Source organism: Bubalus kerabau, chromosome 15 (assembly GCF_029407905.1).
Source record: "Bubalus kerabau isolate K-KA32 ecotype Philippines breed swamp buffalo chromosome 15, PCC_UOA_SB_1v2, whole genome shotgun sequence".
Taxonomy (NCBI): domain Eukaryota; kingdom Metazoa; phylum Chordata; class Mammalia; order Artiodactyla; family Bovidae; genus Bubalus; species Bubalus kerabau.
Window position 1 is genome coordinate 47350632 of NC_073638.1, and position 18919 is coordinate 47369550.

Below are 18919 nucleotides of genomic sequence, written 5' to 3' on the forward strand. Positions count from 1 at the left end.
CATATTCTGACTTCTTTGTTTCTTTCTGTATCTCTTTCTCCCTCCCTCCCATTTCTAATTTTCTCTTTTAGTTTAATTCTACTGAACTTTGTCATGCTACAGGTTATTTTGGAATATTATTTTGTATTTAATATACAAAAATAGACATTCTAAATTTTTTTTCAAATCAAACCAACACATGATAAAGAGCCTCAATATGTTTAATTACTTTCAGATTCCAAATAGTTTGTAGTTTCTTAAAAGCATATAATGAAACTTCCATGCTTATTTATACATATAAGACTCCTTGTTTACAAATATATTCATTCTTGATTTAGTCTTCCATATTATCAAGCAAGTTTAGTGTTAAATGGACTTACCTGGTGACTCAGCTGGTAAAGAATCCACCTGCAATGCTGGAGACATGAGTTCAATCCCTGGGTTGGGAAGATCCCCAGGAGAAGGGAATGACTACCCACTCCATTATTCTGGCCTGGAGAATTCCACGGAGTATATAGTCCATGGGGTTGCAAAGAGTCAGACATGACTGAACCACTTTCACTTTTTACTTTAGCATTAAATACATAAGCTGTACACAAAACACACAACACTAGCAGGTGGTGCTAGTGGTAAAGAATCTGCTTGCCAATGCAGTAGATGCAAGAGACATGGGTTCAATCTCTGGGCTGGGAAGATCCCCTAGAGAAGGAAATGACAAACCACGCCAGTATTCTTGCCTGGAAAATCCCATGAGCCTGGTGGGCTACAGTCCATTGGATCACAAAGAATTGGACACGACTGAGCAACCGAGCACACAAAAACACATAACAGTTGAAAAATAATCGGTTTTTAAAATCACATCTCTTTTTTCCTGTAAAAGTAGCTATTTGTAGAACTCAATCATTACCTGCTCTTCCAGTTTATTTATTATTTAAAAAAATATTAGAGTCTCCTTTGATGCTCTGTACATACACACAGACATAAAGAACACACTTTTGAATTTAGTGGGAGGAAAGGCTGGGATGATTTGAGAGAATAACATTGAAACATATACATTATCTTATTTAAAATAGATAGCTGGTGGGAGTTCAACCTATCACGCAGGGCACCCAAAGCTGGTGTTCCATGACAACCTGGAGGGATGGAGTGGGGAGAGACTTGGGAGGGGTCTTCAGGAGGAAGGGGACACATGTGTGCCTATGGCCAATTCATGTTGATGTATGCAAAACCATCACAATATTGTAAAGTAATTATCCTCCAATTAAAATTAAAAAACGTATTAGAGTCAAATTTAGAAAAAGTAAGATGATAGTCTTTCTCCCAAATTATGAACATGTATTTATTTATTTATTTAGCTATCCACCTGTTCTATTTGGTATAGAATGGAAAGGCGAATCTCATTTGAGTTGAAATATATCTGATATATAACAGTTGCTTCTGAACTAGGCTGGCTCAGTGTTGTGCAAAAGAACAATTTTGATCTTACAGACAGGTACTCCTTTATCCAGGACTGCAGAATACCTAATTGAACATCTTTCTGGTTTTAGCACTGTTATTGAGCTTTTTTTGTTCATCGTATATAGGAATAAAGATCTTTTAGAATGAATAAGAATCTATTAGATAGGTGACATGCAGGATGAAGCTGTTTTGCAGCAATTTCCCCCCTATTTTTACTTTTAATTTATTTCTGTCCTACATAGGGGCCTCCTGAATTGCCTTATTCAGGAAGTTTTGATTTAAGATCTCACAAGTCTTTGGAATCACCTTTTGCCCCTTGTACAATTCTGTTTAGGCACTCTAATATAGAATAAATAATGACTTTATGATGAAAACAAGTTGACATTGCAAAAGACTGATTAACTCTGATTTTTGAAAATGTACCACTATGAAACTATATTATTGATGTTTTACTGATGTATTTGAGTAGCCAAATAGTCAGGAGGTCCCATGAGAGAACAAGTTATGCATGAACAAATCACCCAGTTACATTTTACTTCCTATTTTTGATTGTCATGATCACCTGCTTTAATAAAATTCTCTCTAGAATGTCCTCTTTGTATTTTCTTTTTATTGCATCACAGGCCCATTGATAGCTTCCTTGTCAGGAAAGCCTCTGATCAGAGTTTTCTTCCTTATGTACTCAGAGTATGCTTTTTTGAGGATTATGGTTTTCTTTTTCATTTCTCCATTCTTAACTGCCAGATATACTGTGTGATATCTGTTACCATTCTTCTAACACGAGGACTTTTGACCAGGAGTCAAAATTAATAATTACCTACTCATTCAGTCTTTTTGTAAAAGAAATGTTTTGAGACACAGCTATCCACCAAATCCTGTGCTAGAGAAATAATGACGAACAAAACCACTTCTTGGCCCTTGATGCAACTCTGCCTGAAGCTTACAATTACATGGGAACTCAGACATTGAATAAATAGCCATACAGAGAGCTATATACAGGGTCTTGGGAGAGAAATATAACAAGTCAACACTAAGTTCCATGAAGCCTTTCTGAGCATGAGTAACTAAAAGACCTGGGAGATTAATGGGAGGATGATGCTGGTTCTTCTTTCTCTTCCTCATATCAGCCTTGATGTATATACCTTACAACAGATATATTTAGATATTTAGAGACTTTAGCTTCCTATCTTTTCTCCTGAAGGATCATGCTTCTTTTATTCTTAGAATCTTCTACATAGATTTCCTAAAACCTTAAGGGGACGGTGTACTGTGATGTCCCCTAACTTCCTTAGCTTCAAAGAAAAGATCAAGTCTCTTATTATTAATACTATTTCATTCTCTTCAAAGAGAGACGAGAATCTGTCCTTCACGGATTATAATTAAGAACACACTTATATTTGGTTCCCTCTTCTTTAGAAATGTGTATTTAGACCAATTACATTAAAATTTGCAAGAGGTAGTATAGAACAAGGAAGAGTAATTGGAAGAAACTGGAGATTGCTAGCCACAAAGTTAATGTAGCACAAGAAAAAGAATGAAGAACTGACTACTTAGTTCTAAAATAAGCACATTTGGGCAGAACACTGGGAATACCAGAAGGTCAGAGAGCTGGGTGACTGGAACAAAGCAGTTTTGTTTTGCACCTGCGATTCAGACCTAAAGAAATCACAATGAGCTGTCATCTCACACCAATCAGAATGGTTGCTATCAAAAAGTCTACAAACAATAAATGCTGGAGAGGGTTCAGAGAAAAGGGAACCTTCTTACACTGTTGGTGGGAATGCAAACTCAAGTTTGCATTTGAGTACAGCTACTACGAACAGTGTGGAGATTCCTTAAAAAACTGGAAATAGAACTGCCGTATGACCCAGGAATTCCAAGGAAACCAGAATTGAAAGAGACACTTGTACCCCAATGTTCATCGCAGCACTGTTTACAATAGTTAGGACATGGAAGCAATGTGGATGACCATTGGCAGATGAATGAATAAGAAAGTTGTGGTACATACACACAATGGAATATTACTCAGCGATTAAAAAGAATGCATTTGAATCAGTTCTAATAAAGTGGATGAAACTGGAGCCTATTATACAGATTGAAGTAAGTCAGAAAGAAAAACACCAATACAGTATATTAATGGATATATATGGAATTTAGAAAGACGGTAACGATGACCCAATATGCGAGACAGCAAAAGAGACACAGTAAAGAACAGACTTTTGGACTCTGTGGGAGAAGGCAAGGGTGGGATGATTTGAGAGAATAGCATTGAAACATGTATATTACCATACGTGAAACAAATCGCCAGTCCAGGTTTGATGCATGAGACAGGGTGCTCAAGACTGGTGCAATGGGATGACCCTGAGGGATGGGATGGGGAGGGGGGTGAGATGGGGGTTCAGGATGTGGAACACATGTACATCCATGGCTGAATCATGTCAATGTATGGCAAAAACCACTACAATATTTTAAAGTAATTAGCCTCCAGTTAAAAAAAAAAAAGAATCCACTTACTCAGGAACCAGAATCAGTCTTGTTTCCCCATGTCTGAATACCAAGTAATATAATTTATTTGAAATTTCCCTGTGAGATTGAGATAAATAATTTTAAATACTTGTATGATGTTATTATTTTAGAATTATTCTCTTCCTTCTTATAACAATGACAATATAATAATGATATAGGTGTTTTAGAAATGAAGTAAGCCCAGGTTGTTGGTGCAAGAAAACAGGGAAAAATGGGGAGCTTGAAGCGTTGTCAGAGCTTTAAACCTGAGTCAACCTTGCTAAAAGAGAGATGGTTTATATCTAAAATTAATTTTGTAGCATTGAATTTTGTGAAGTCAGTGACCTTATAAGGTAAGGTTCTATTTCAAAGAATAAAGCACATGTCTTCATACATTGATGACAAAAGTAAGAAATAACACAAATTTAGAAGCAAAAAATATATATGATTAGATTTTTTGTAATAACTTTTAAATTGCAATATAATTGATTTACAACGTTATGTTAGTTTCTGCTGTTGATTTACAATGTTATGTTAGTTTCTGCTGTATAACATGAATCAACAATATGTATACATATATCCCCTCCCTTTTGAGCCTCTCCATCTCACTCCTCTAGGTCATCACAGTGGATGAAGCTGAGCTCCCTGTGCTATACAGCAGCTTCCCACCAGCTATCTATTTTACACCTGGTAGTGTACCTATGTCAATGTTACTTTCATAGCATGTTGAGAAAGAAATATATGTCATATTAAGTACTGGGGGGAAAAGCTCATTGATTTCAACTGGAAACACCCAAGGGCATATGTTAGAGTAATATTTCTAGTTAAGCAAATGGTTTTAAAGGCTGCTTCTGAAATCTATAATAATGCCAATGCTCACAAATTGTAATCATTTATCAGTGGGATATATGTATCTTCTTAGAATGTGTGTATCTTCTCTCAATTTATAATTAACATTTCAAAAAGTTAGAGCCTAGTATAGAATCTTATATTAACTGACTTGGTCTAATTTCTCACTAAAACTAATTTAGATTATCTTGTCTAATGTCTCAATATCCATTCATTTCTTAAGGAATATTCTCCTTCACGTGCCATACATAACAAGGAAAGTAAATGAGAGGAAGAGAAGTCTGTGGAATAATGTGCTCTTTCTTCTATATTTCTAGAGAAAGTGTACATACTTATATCTTATCGTTCTTCTGCAGTATTAGCAATATTGAGGCATTGGGAAGCCTGATGTAGAACAAAATATTCCTTCAAATGAGTGGAGCGTGATCGTCAAAAGCCTTTGCCAATATGTCTCCAGTCAATAACTCATGGATTCACCCCTCATCTTTCCTGTTGTTGGGAATTCCAGGACTGGAAAATATGCAAGTCTGGCTTGGCTTTCCGTTTGGTATAGTGTATCTGATTGCCCTCCTTGGAAATGTTACCATCCTCTTTGTCATCCAGACTGAACACAGTCTTCACCAGCCCATGTTCTATTTTTTGGCCATCTTGGCTCTCACAGACCTGGGCCTGTCCACAGCCACTATTCCCAAAATGCTAGGCATCTTCTGGTTTAACCTCGGTGTGATTTCCTTTGGGGGATGCTTAACTCAAATGTTCTTCATACATCTGTTTACAGGCTTTGAAACATTCATGCTTGTAGCCATGGCTTTTGATCGCTATGTTGCCATTTGCCACCCTCTTCGATATAGCACAATTCTCACCAACAGAAATACCTGTATTATGGTGGAAATAGGAATGTTAAAAAATTTGGTTTTTGTTTTTCCACTTATATCCCTCCTTCTAAGGCTTTCATTCTGTGGACATAATACTATACCCCACACCTACTGTGAGCACATGGGCATTGCCCGTTTGGCCTGTGTCAGCATTAAGGTCAATATATTGTTTGGATTAATACTTATTTCTATGATACTTTTGGATGTTATTTTGATTGCTATATCCTATGTGAAGATTCTACATGCTGTCTTCAGACTCCCATCCCAGGAGGCCAGACTCAAAGCTCTCAATACCTGTGGTTCCCACGTGTGTGTCATTTTAGCTTTCTTCACTCCAGCCTTTTTCTCCTTTATGACTCATCGATTTGGACACAATATTCCCCGTTATATCCACATCCTCCTGGCTAATTTATATGTGATCATCCCCCCTGCTCTTAACCCCATTATTTATGGGGTGAGAACCAAGCAGATCCGAAATCAGGTGGTGACAGTATTTCATTTTAAAAAAGCTTGACTCTGAACATTTTATTTCAAAAGAGCCTTAAAATAATTTCCCCCCATCCTTTAAAATTAACGTGTCCTTAAGATTTTATGGAGAATATACTTTACAGAATATGATATTAAACATCATATTGAGAGAGTTAAATCCTAGGCAGGTTGATAAGACGTCCAGGGTTCCCAAGGAGGAGAAAGGAGTCTGGGGCTCTCAAGGAGGAGACAGGGCTCTGGAATTCTCAAGGAGGAGGAAAGGACAAACTTTTTTTTTTTTCCTTTACATTCCTTAGTCTTAGTCACATAAAACGTTTTTTCTTTAAGCCTGGAACTGATGATTACACAAAAAACAACTCAGTTTAAACTCTGTATTAAGGATTATATAACAACAATGTATCCGGCTTGAAGACAGTTTCTCCTTCCTGAACACCTTCTGGCTAATCCTGTTATCTTAAAATGTAAATTATGGGAGTGGGTCTAGAAAGATCTTTGTAGCCTTAAGACATTCTTTTGATTTATTGTAATAACGAATTAAAAAGTACATAACTCCCTTGCTAACACTAGCGAGGGGGACATTCTCTTTTCCCCTTCTGATGTCTATGTCAGAAGCTTTCTCATCCCTTTCCTTACTTTAATAAAACTCTGATACACAAAAGCTCTTGAGTGATCAAACTTGGTCCCTGGTCCTGAAGCTAAATCTTCTTCGGAGATCATGAATCTGACATCATTTACTGTAAGCTATCAGTATTTCCTTATTTATGCTGCTAAGTCGCTTCAGTCGTCTCTGACTCTGTGCGACCCCATAGATGGCAGCCCACCAGGCTCCCCCGTCCCTGGGATTCTCCAGGCAAGAACACTGGAGTGGGCTGCCATTTCCTTCTCCAATGCATGAAAGTGAAAAGTGAAAGTGAAGTCGCTCAGTGTGTCTGACTCTTAGCGACCCCATGGACTACAGCCCACCAGGCTCCCCTGTCCCTGGGATTTTCCAGGCAAGAGTACTGGAGTGGGGTGCCATTGTCTTCTCCTTATTTATACGCAGTATCAAATTGGAGATAAATTTACAGAGCAATTATTAGTCCCTAGACAAAATTTAAGTTTTATTGTTAAATAGTTAGGTGTAATTTATTTCTGTAACAGATATTAAAATCAGCTTTTGAGAATTAAGTCTCAATGCAACTCAAGTAGTATTAAATAGTCTGTCTATACAGAATTCATTGATTATATGATAGAGGAGTGCTGTGCTGCCAAGAACTGTCTTAGCTGTAATGGGTCTAACGAGACAGTGCTGCAAGATATGAGTTCCAGGAAAACTAATCAAAGAATCTGAACACAGACCTTTTTGCTTCCATGGTAGAGTTGGTTCCCATGAAAACATAATCATAAGGTAGAAAAAAAATCAACAAACAACATAGGTATAATTTTTTTATTCAATTTCATGCTTCGTTATAGCAACTGAAGCAATTACACAGAAGTAAAACAACTCAAAGGGCTTATAAGACTTTACAGGATACACTCATTTTAGGCTGTAATTAAGATCAACGTAAATAAAGTGCAGCAGTAGAAATAAACAGATATAGCAGGCAAACATACTAACCCTAACCCTAATTAAAATTAAAAGCTTCTGCACAACAAATTATAAGCAAGGTGAAAAGACAGCCTTTAGAAGGGGAGAAAATAATAGCAAATGAAGCAACTGACAAATAACTAATCTCAAAAATATATAAGCAACTTCCGAAGCTCAATTCCAGAAAAATAAATGACCCAATTAAAAAAATGGGCCAAAGAACTAAATAGACATTTCTCCAAAGAAGACACACAGATGGCTAACAAACACATGAAAAGATGCTCAACATCACTCATTATCAGAGAAATGCAAATCAAGACCACAGTGAGATACCATTTCATGCCAGTTAGAATGGCTGCGATCCAAAAGTCTACAAGCAATAAATGCTGGAGAGGGTGTGGAGAAAAGGGAACCCTCTTACACTGTTGGTGGGAATGCAAACTAGTACAGCCACTATGGAGCACAGTGTGGAGATTCCTTAAAAAACTGGAAATAGAACTGCCTTATGATCCAGCAATCCCACTGCTGGGCATAGACACCAAGGAAACCAGAATTGAAAGAGACACATGTACCCCAATGTTCACTGCAGCACTGTTTATAATAGCCAGGGCATGGAAGCAACCTAGATGTCCATCAGCAGATGAATGGAGAAGAAAGCAGTGGTACATATACACAATGGAGTATTACTCAGCCATTAAAAAGAATACATTTGAATCAGTTCTAATGAGGTGGATGAAACTGGAGCCTATTATACAGAGTGAAGTAAGCCAGAAAGAAAAATACCAATACAGTATACTAATGCATATATATGGAATTCAGAAAGATGGTAACCATAACCCTGTATGTGAGACAGCAAAAGAGACACTGATGTATAGAACAGTCTTTTGGACTCTGTGGGAGAGGGAGAGGGTGGGATGATTTGGGGGAATGGCATTGAAACATGGATAATATCATATATGAAACGAGTTGCCAGTCCAGGTTCGATACAGGATGCTTGGGACTGATGCACTGGGATGACCCGGAGGGATGGTATGGGGAGGGAGGTGGGAGGGACGTTCAGGATGGGGAACATGTGTACGCCTGTGGTGGATTCATGTTGATGTGTTCCAGAACCAATACAATATTGTAAAGTAATTAGCCTCCAATTAAAATAAATAAATTTAAAATAATAAAAAAAGAAATTGAAAATGTTTAAGCACAACTCCTGGGATGCTTTATCAATTGTATATAATGAACTTCATCTTTGTTGTGTATCACTAGAAAATGTTCAGACAACTTGTGTATGTGTGCTCAGTCGTGTCTGACTCTTTGCAACCCCATGGTTAATGTTAGCTCACAAGGCTCCTCTGTACACAGACTTTTCCAGGCAAGAATACCAAAGAAGGTTGCCATTTCCTTCTCCAGGGGATCTTTCCAATGCAGGGACCGAGCCTATGTCTCCTGCATCTGCTGCATTGGCAGGCAGATTCTTTACCACCTTGCCACCTGGGAAGCCGATAGTTTTACCCAAGCTGAGGGCACATATTTACTGAGAATCTTTTAAACCTTATTGTTTGCATAGAGAAATCTGGGATCTCCAAAGTATGGATGGACATCATTGAATCAATTGAAGCCCTAGATAGAAGAAAAGACTGACCTTCCTTGAAGAAGTTCTGCCAGCTGCTAAGTGTATCTATTCCAATTATGCATTCTGGAAAAAACTACAAAAGAATTTAAGAGACCGAGTGGGCCAATGTGGATGGGCCTGTGTTAAAATTTCAATGGTTATCTGACTTCCAAAAGTACCTTTCTGACTGTATGGACTTTATAAAATATATATAGATATATATTTTTTCACAATATACTACTAAGAAAATTAAAAATGCAAGCTCCAGACTAAGAGAAAGTACTTGCAACATATATATCAGACAATGGATTTGCATGCAGGCTGTATGAAGAACTTTTTCAGGCCGATAATAAAAAGACAGCTCAATTTTAATAATGAAGATAAAGTTTTAATAACTATTTCACAGAAAGATTACGAATGCTCAATAAGCAAATGAAAATGTGCTCACTACCACTGGTCATTAGGGAAATGCAAATTGAAGCCACACAAGATACGTTTATAATCAAAATTGTTAAAATTAAAAAGACTAGCTATACCAAATATTAGCAAGGATGTGAAGCAACCAGAGCTCTCATATATTGCTGTGCATGTGTGCTAAATCGCTCAGTCATTTCTGACTTTTTGTGATCCCATGGACTGCAGCCCGCCAAGCTCCTCTGTCCATGGTGATTCTCCAGGCAAAAGTACTGGAGTGGATGGCCACATCCTCCTGCAGGGGATCTTCTAGACCCAGGGATCAAACCAAAGTCTCTTATGTCTCTTGCATTGGTAGGTGGGTTCTTTACCACTAGTGCCACCAGGGAAGCCCCTGCTACCTTGATGTAAAATGGAAGACTTTGGAAAACAGCTTTGTAGTTTTAAAAATATTGTTTAACATATGCCTATCATATGACCCAAACAATATATGTCCTATGTGTTTACCCAAAAGAAATTAAAGAAAAAAATTTTTTAACCAAAAAAAATGGCTGCATACAGATATTCATAGAAGCTTTATCTGTAATAGCTTCAAACTGAAAACAAGCTGTTGAATCTACAAGATTTTAATTTTCTAACATAATGGCATAAGGGAAAACAACCTTTTAATATACAATACTTCATGAGTTTTACAACACCTATTTGGCATACTTTGGTTAATCAAGAGATGAACTAAAAATAAGAACACAAGATGGTGCAAAATTAATGAGCACTAACTAAAGCACAATGAATAATTCCATTTTCATAAATACCGTCATCATAAATATTACTAGACACTGGATATATTTCCTAAAATGTATATACATATTTAATATTATGATACAAAAATATTTAAATGTAAATAAATAATTATAAATAAATAAATGTATCCACTGAACATACTTAGAGGGTTAATATTTAATGTGTTAATATGTATCTTTGTAGGCATTTGGAAAGTTCTGGTACAACATCCTATTCTAGATCATCAATTTGATCTTTAAATCCTTACTGGTTGTACCTGGAGACTAGACTTTGCTATGCATATTTGTTGTCACCTTTTATGGTATTTTCTAAAACAAAAATAAATAAATAATACAGAAGAAATAAAAATAAAACTTTTCATATCCAATTGGAGAAAAGAAAAGCAACTGGTAATAATATTCCAAAGAATTGCTTACTATATTTTAACAAGTTAAAATAATAACACAAGAACTGTATTTTTAGTAGTCTATTATTTATTTAATTTAAAGTATAGTTGATCTACAATGTCGTCTTAGTTTCAGGTGTATAGTAAGGTGATTCAGTTATATAAACATGTATCAATATATCTATTTTTTTCAGATTCTCTTCCCTTATATGTTACTACAAAATATTGAAAGTATAGTTCCCCAAGTTATACATTAGTTCCTTGTAAACCATATTTTTTGGAGAAGTTTTAGATTCATGAAAAAATTGAGTGGAAGATACAGAGATTTTTCTTATATCCTCTGTCCCCACATAGGCATAGTCTCCTCCATTAAACATCACTCACCAAACTAATAACATTTGCTACCACTGATGAACCTATTTTGACACATCATTATTACCCAGAGTGAGTGGAGTTTACATTAAGATTCACTCTTAGTACTGGTATTCTTCATGAGTTTGGACAATTGTATAATGACATATATTCACCACTGCAGTATCATACAGGGTCTTTCCCTGCCCTACAAATCCTCTGTGCTCCTGTGCTGTTCACTCCTTTCCTAGCCCTCAACTTATGGAAACCACTGGCCTTCTTACTGTTGCCATACCTTTTCCAAGATGTCATATAGTTGGAACTATATGGTATGAAGCCATTTTATATTGACTTCTTTCTCTTAGTTATATGCTTTTAAATTTCCCCCATGTTTTTTTTCATGGCCTAATAGCTCACTTCTTTCAATGCTAGCCAATAATCTGTTATTTAGATGTACCACAGCATCTTTCATCCATTGAAGGACACCTTGGTTGTTTCCAAAATTTGGCAATTATGAATAAACTTTCTGTAAACATCTGAATGTAAGCTTTTCTATGAATATAGTTTTCTACTCCTTTGGGTAAATATCAGCAAGCATGACTGATTTATGGATTATATGGTAATACTGCATTTAATTTTATAAGACTACCAAATGTCTTCCAAAGTGGCTGTACCATTTCATTTCCACCAGCTATGCAGAAAAGGCAAAGGAATGAGAAATCAAATTGCCAATATCTGTTGGGTCATCAAGAAAGCAAGAAAATTCCACAAAAACATCTACTTATGCTTTATTAACTACACCAAAGCCTTTGATTGTGTGGATCACAACAAACTGTGGAAAGTTTTTATTTTTTTTTATTTTTATTTTTTTTTTGGCATTTTTTTTATTTTATTTTTAAACAAGTTTTTAAAGAGATGGGAATACCAGACCACCTGACCTGCCTCCTGAGGATTCTGTATTCAGGTCAAGAAGCAACAGTTAGAACCAAACATGAAAAAACAGACTGGTTCCAAATAGGGAAAGGAGTACATCAAGGCTGTGTATTGTCATCCTGCTTATTTAACTTACATGCAGAACGCATCATGCGAAATGCCAGGCTGGATGAAGCACAAGCTGGAATCAAGATTGCCAGGAGAAATATCAATAACCTCAGATATGCAAATGACATCACCCTTATGGCAGAAAGTGAAGAACTAAAGAGCGTCTTGTTGGAAGTGAAAGAGGAGAGTGAAAAATTTGGTTTAAAACTCAACATTCAGAAAACTAAGATCATGGCATCTGGTCCCATCACTTCATGGCAAATAGAGAAACAATGGAAACAGTGAGAGACTTTATATTTGGGGCTCCAAAATCACTGCAGATGGTGACTGCAGCTATGAGATTAAAAGGTGCTTGCTAATTGGAAGAAAAGCTATGGCTAATCTAGACAGCATATTAAAAAGCAGAGACTTTGCCAACAAAGGTCTGTCTAGTCAAAGCTGGGTTTCTACTGTTTTTTTCCAGTAGTCATGTATGGATGTGAGAGTTGGACATAAAGAAAGCTGAGCACTGACGAATTGATGCTATTGAACTGTGGTATTGGAGAAGACTGTTGAGAGTTCCTTGGACAGCAAGGAGATCCAACCAGTCCATCCTAAAGGAAATCATTCCTGAATATTCAATGGAAGGACTGATGCTGAAGCTGAAATTCCAATACTTTGGCCATCTGATGCTAAGAAATGGCTCATTAGAAAAGATCCTGATACTGGAAAAGATTGAAAGCAAGAGGAGAAGGGGACGACAGAGGATGAGATGGTTGGATGGCATCACTGATTTGATGGACATGAATTTGAGCAAGTTCTGGGAGTTGGTGATAGACAGGGAAGCCTGGTGCTGCAGTCCATGGGGTTGCAAAGAGTTGGACATGACTGAGCAACTGAACTGAACTGAACTGAGTAATGATTTTTTCTTTTCCTAGTCTTTCTCATTTCCCATTCAGTTAACTTCAGTAGTTTTCATAACCCTCTGCAATAAAAATCTGGAAAGATTTCAAGCTTTTTCCACTGGTCATTTTGTTTTTATGCTTCGATAGGCCTACTTATCTGCAATGTGGCTTGATATCTGGAATATTCATCTGTTTTGATCTGAACTCCTAGATATGAGATATAGGCCTTGTGCTGTGTGTGCATATGTGTTAAGTCATTTCAGTTGTTTCTGAGTTCTTGCAACCCTATTTGCTGTAGCCTGTTAGGCTCCTCTGCCCATGGGATTCTCCAGGCAAGAATACTGAAGTGGTTTGCCATGCCCTCCTGCAGGGGATCTTCCCTACCAGGGATCAAGCCCTTTTCTCTTATGTCTCCTGCATTGGCAGGCAGTTTCTTTACTGCTAGTGCCACCTGGGAAAGCCATATAGGCCTTACCAGAAACCTATATTTACTATTATAAAATTAATTTATATCATATAGTATTGGCACATGGATAGAAAAGTGGATGAGTAAATCAAGAAATAGACCTATCTCTATAGTAGAATCTGATTTACCCCCAAAGTGTCCTGAAACACAGTGCAGAAAAGATGGACTTTTCAATAAATGGTTCAGGATTAATTGGGATGTCTTATAGCAAACTTGGAGAAGGCAATGGCACCCCACTCCAGTACTTTTGCCTAGAAAATCTCATGGATGGAGGAGCCTGGTAGGCTGCAGCCCATGGGGTCGCTACAGTCAGGCACGACTGAGCGACTTCACTTTCACTTTTCACTTTCATGCATTGGAGAAGGAAATGGCAACCCACTCCAGTGTTCTTGCCTGGAGAATCCCAGGGACGGGAAGTCTAGTGGGCTGCCGTCTATGGGGTCGCACAGAGTCGGACACGACTGAAGCAACGCAGCAGCATAGCAAACTTGGTCCTAATTTCACATCAGACACAAAAATCAATTCTAGATGGATCATAGAGCTAAATGTAAAAGTAAAATAATAAAGCATATCGAAGGTGTTGTTGTTTTTCAGTCACTAAGTGATGGCCAACTCTTTTGAGACCCCATGGACCATAGCCCAACAGGCTCCTCTGTCCATGGGATTTTCAAGGCAAAAATACTGGAATGGGTTGACATTTCCTTCTCCAGGAGATCTTTCCAATCCTGGAATTGAACTTGTGTCTCCTGCATTGGCAGGCAGATTCTTTACCACTGAGCCACCAGGGAAGCCCATATTGAAGGTAACATAAGAGAATATCTTCATGTTATTGAGTTCAGCAGAAATTTCTTCAACAAGACTAAAGAGCTATAGCTTTATTGAAAAATATTTATAAATTGAACTACATTGAACATGACAACTTGAATTTCTCAAAACAACACCACATAAAGGGTTAAAAGCTAGATCACATAGCAGGAGAAGATACCTGCAGGCTATACATATCAGAGAAAGAACTCAAATACAGGCCATAAAAAGAACTTTCATGATGTCACTGGAAAAAATTCTACAAAAATGAGCACAGATTTTACAAAGTGTTCTAAATAAAACATCCAAATGGCAAATAGCCATAGTTTTTAAGACACCATGAATGACCAAGAAAATGTATATTAATGTATCACATATCCAACATAATGGTAACAAAACGGTAACATCCACATCCACCCACAAGCATACATTAAAAAGAAATAGTGCTGGTGAGGATGCACAGCAATCGGCTGATACATAACTGCTAAAAATGTAAAATGATGTATAGTTCTGGAAAACTGGAACTTTCTATTAATACAAAAATAATCACTCAGAAGTCATACCCTTAGAAGTTATAACTGCCTGAAAGTGTCTCCCAAACAACATGCAGAGAAATATTTATAACAACTTTATTGAAAATAACCAAAAATAGGATAAAGCCTAGATGCCCATTCAGAATGGATAATTAAATTTGGTACATTCATAAAATGGAATGCTATATGACAATAGAAAGTAACAAGTTTCACTATATGCAATCACATGAATTCGTCTCATAGATATAATTTTGAATAAAATAAGCCACCACAAAGGATGCATATTACATGACTTGATTAGTATTAAAACTAGAAACTAATTTATAGTACCAGATGTGAATAAATGACGAACTCTGAAAGTTACTGACTAGCAGTGGCATGAAGGCTTCTTATGAGTTGTTGGCAGTGCCACATAGTTTGATATAAGTAGTAGGTTACAAAGATTCTGTGCTGTCCTTAAGAAGCACAGGTACTCAAACAAATGCTTTTTCTGGGGCCACTGACTACGTGAACAGTTTGAATCACGTCCAAATCTGCATGCCGGAACTATTTTGATAGACCGACCTTTAGCAGTCTCCTGAAATGAATACTGCACCACCCAGTGGAGCAATCTGTTTTCTAGGTCACTACCCTAAAATTGGGGCCACTTAAAAGACCCTTGGCTTCTCTATAGGCAGTATTCCTGGAGCTCTATGAGCCTTAATCACATTTCATTATGAATGAAATAATACTAAGGTCAAAGTCTTTTTTTCTGTCCCAAGATTCTGTAGTTGAGAAACACAGTCTCCTTTCCCTAGACTAAAACAAATATCTCTGAGACACCTTGCATCAGCCTTTTCTCAAAAAGATGCTTGAAACCCTCTCCCGAATCTGCTTAGTCCTCACTCCATAAATAACAGGATTAAGGGCAGGTGGAACAACAACATATAGATTAGCCAGGAGAATATGAACGTATATGGGGACATTCCTGCCAAACCGGTGGGTCATGAAGGAGAAAAATGCTGGAGTGAAGAAGACTAGAATAACACAGATATGGGAGCCACAGGTATTAAGGGCTTTTCGTCTGGCCTCCCGAGAAGGAAGGCTGAAGACAGCTTGGAGTATTCTCATGTAGGAGATGACAATCAGAACCACATCAACAAGTACCATGGATATGAGAATCAATCCAAATATTATGTTCACCTTTATGTTGGCACAGGCAAGTCGAGCAATTCCCATGTGCTCACAGTAAGTGTGGGGGATTATATGGTGTCCACAGAAGGGAAGCCTCAAGATGAGAAACACCAGAGGGATAACCAAAATGAAATTAACACCAAACACCACAATGAGGATGAAACCAATAGTTCTGTTAGTGAGAATCAGACTATACCGCAAAGGATTGCAGATGGCAACATAGCGGTCAAAGGCCATGGCAACCAGCACGACAGTCTCCATAGCAGTGAATATATGAATGAAGAACATCTGAGTGACACAAGCCCCAAAGCTGATTTCCTTTAAATTAAACCAGAATATGCCCAACATCTTAGGGATGGTGGATGTAGACAGACCCAGGTCAGTGCAGGCTAACATAGCCAAGAAGTAAAACATGGGCTGATGAAGACTTTGCGTATTCTTGATCACAAACAGGATAATGTTGTTCCCCACAAGGGCAATCAAATATACAGAACAAAAAGGAAATCCAATCCAAACGTGCATCTCTTCAAGGCCTGGTACTCCCAGCAGGAGGAAAGAGGAGGGGTGGAAGTCAGTGGCATTTGAGGGGAACATCTTCTCCCTGTTCTCTTGGAATCCCAGAGAAGACAAAAAAATGATCAAATAATTTAAAAAGTCAAACCATCTGAAAGAAAAGAATATAATAAATTGTGAGCACTGATCAGTAGGAAATTGTGAAGGAGATTATATGCTAGCTTTTAAAGTATGGATTCATTCACATCTTCAAAAACAATAATTTTGCTAAGTGTAGAAAGCAAAGTCTTTGTTTTCATAATATTACTAGTTCAGAAATGAGACAGTAGTCAAAAAACAACAGATATGTACATGTATACGTGTATACATATATGTATATATATAATGCACATATATATTTATATATACACATGTACAGCACGTAGATGGTAGAAAAATAAGTGCTTTGAAATTAAACAAAACATGACAAGTAGATGAAGCTGGTGTCATTTTAAATTTATCACGAAGAAAGTCCTCTCTAGCAAAGTGACATATAAGAGGTTACATGAATGCAGTATGAGATGATTCAGCTTAATGTTAGTAATGAACATCAAAGACCTTTGACATGGGATGATACTTGAGTTTTAATTCTAGAAAGAAAAATTTTTAGAGCTGCAGAGTGTAAGCTGAAAGCAGTGATAATTGTTCTTTCATAAGGCTATGAAATAATGGCTTTAGGAAACTCAGTAACACTCTCTGGGGGATGAAGAAGCAGGTTTGTGATGAGTAGTAAAGAAGAAATTGAATCCTCCCTCCTTGTTTTATTTTCTTCTTCTGTTAAAAGTGGCTGGTGTGGCAAATTGGAGCTAGGGGTATCTCTGCTTGGGAGGTTCTCTGAACACCTCAGCTAAGCGAGACTCACTCAAGATGGACAGACCAAGAAAGTCATTACATTCAACGTTTTCTTTTTTCTTTTTTTTTTTAATCAAACTTTCTATTGAAACATCTGTAGAAATTGACTAAAAATTCTGGACAGGGGGAAAAAATTGTGCCTTATTTTAAAATATCCTTTTTTTGTCTATGATTTTAAGAAAAACTGAGATTGACAAAAAACAAAGTGGAAGACTTTACCCTATCCTACCAAAAATATTCCGGCAACACCTACCTTATGCTTTTCTGTTTCTTACAGCTCCAGTCCTATTCAGGGGATCATTGTTTGTCAATATTTGTCACAACTCATGTCCCTCATGTCTGGCAATTCCTTACTCCTAGAGCCCAGCCTTGAGCAGCACCACCTGCATTAGCCATGTCCGTGATTCGTATGCATGATCCTTTCAGGATCAGATTACATACAGCAATATCTCCCCATCTGACTTTATATAATTGTCATAACTATAGAGAAAATTTATACTTCTGCTGCAATTAGTCCCAACCCCAAACCCATCTCACACAGAGCCATTAATCCCTAGGGTCTAGAAGGTCCCTCTTCTGAAAAAAAAAAAAAAAAAAAAAGTTAATCCTCCTGTGACTGTATTTTTGTACCATGAGGTCTATGGTTACCACCTTCATTATTAGTGTCCACTTTACCCAGTTCCACAGACTCTATCCCTAAATTTGGTCTAGCAGCATTAAACTCATAAAAGCTGTTGGCTTTGATTTACAAAAACAGAAGGAAGATGATATAATTAGAATGTATGATATAGCCTGGAATAATAATGAACATAAAAATGCTAATGCCGTGGCTTGTAAACATGGTACTGAGTTCTGTGAGCAGGAGTCCAGGCCTTCTGGAGTACGCATGCCAAATCTTCTAGAATTGTGCTAATTCATGGAATTTCATGGAGATTGGAGCAGTAATAGGTTTTTTCCTAGACACACTCTGAACTCACAGAGATCCAGCATTCCCTCCTGTGACTGAAAACAGCAGCCTTAGTCTTCCATGTCGGTATTCAGATTTCAGACATGCCGTCTCATGATGTCTAAGCTCCTTGTCCTTTTTTGTTGAGATGACCAACATATATTACACTCCCAGAGTCTAGCTTACACCATGGATGAGTAGATTTACCTAACCAGGACAAAAGAGTGGTTGGCGTAAAGAGGCTAGAAATCCTCCCGCATGTGAGTGGATACAGGTAAATAAATGCAAAATGGACATTTAAGAAGTCAGTGAACATGGAAAAATAGTTTAGGAGGAAGGAATACTACTACTACTAAGTCGCTTCAGTCGTGTCTGACTCTGTGCGACCC

The 18919-nt window shown here is 37.3% G+C and overlaps 2 protein-coding genes across 2 annotated transcripts; one reads left to right on the forward strand and one right to left on the reverse strand.

Moving 5' to 3' along the window:
• Positions 1-5238: 5238 nt before the first annotated feature.
• On the forward strand, positions 5239-6180 carry LOC129628151 (olfactory receptor 52E4-like). Its single transcript, XM_055547578.1, has one exon. It carries the CDS (start codon positions 5239-5241, stop codon positions 6178-6180), a length of 942 nt encoding a protein of 313 aa, XP_055403553.1.
• Positions 6181-15790: 9610 nt separating this feature from the next.
• LOC129628152 (olfactory receptor 52E4-like) lies at positions 15791-16774 on the reverse strand. Its single transcript, XM_055547579.1, has one exon. The coding sequence runs from the start codon at positions 16772-16774 to the stop codon at positions 15836-15838; it is 939 nt and encodes a 312-aa protein (XP_055403554.1). The 3' UTR covers positions 15791-15835.
• Positions 16775-18919: the final 2145 nt, after the last annotated feature.

What these genes read in the sequence shown, in the direction of transcription:
- LOC129628151 (XM_055547578.1), top strand. Translation starts at nt 5,239, where the DNA reads ATGTCTCCAGTCAATAACTCATGGATTCACCCCTCATCTTTCCTGTTG.
- LOC129628152 (XM_055547579.1), bottom strand. Translation starts at nt 16,774, where the DNA reads ATGTTCCCCTCAAATGCCACTGACTTCCACCCCTCCTCTTTCCTCCTG.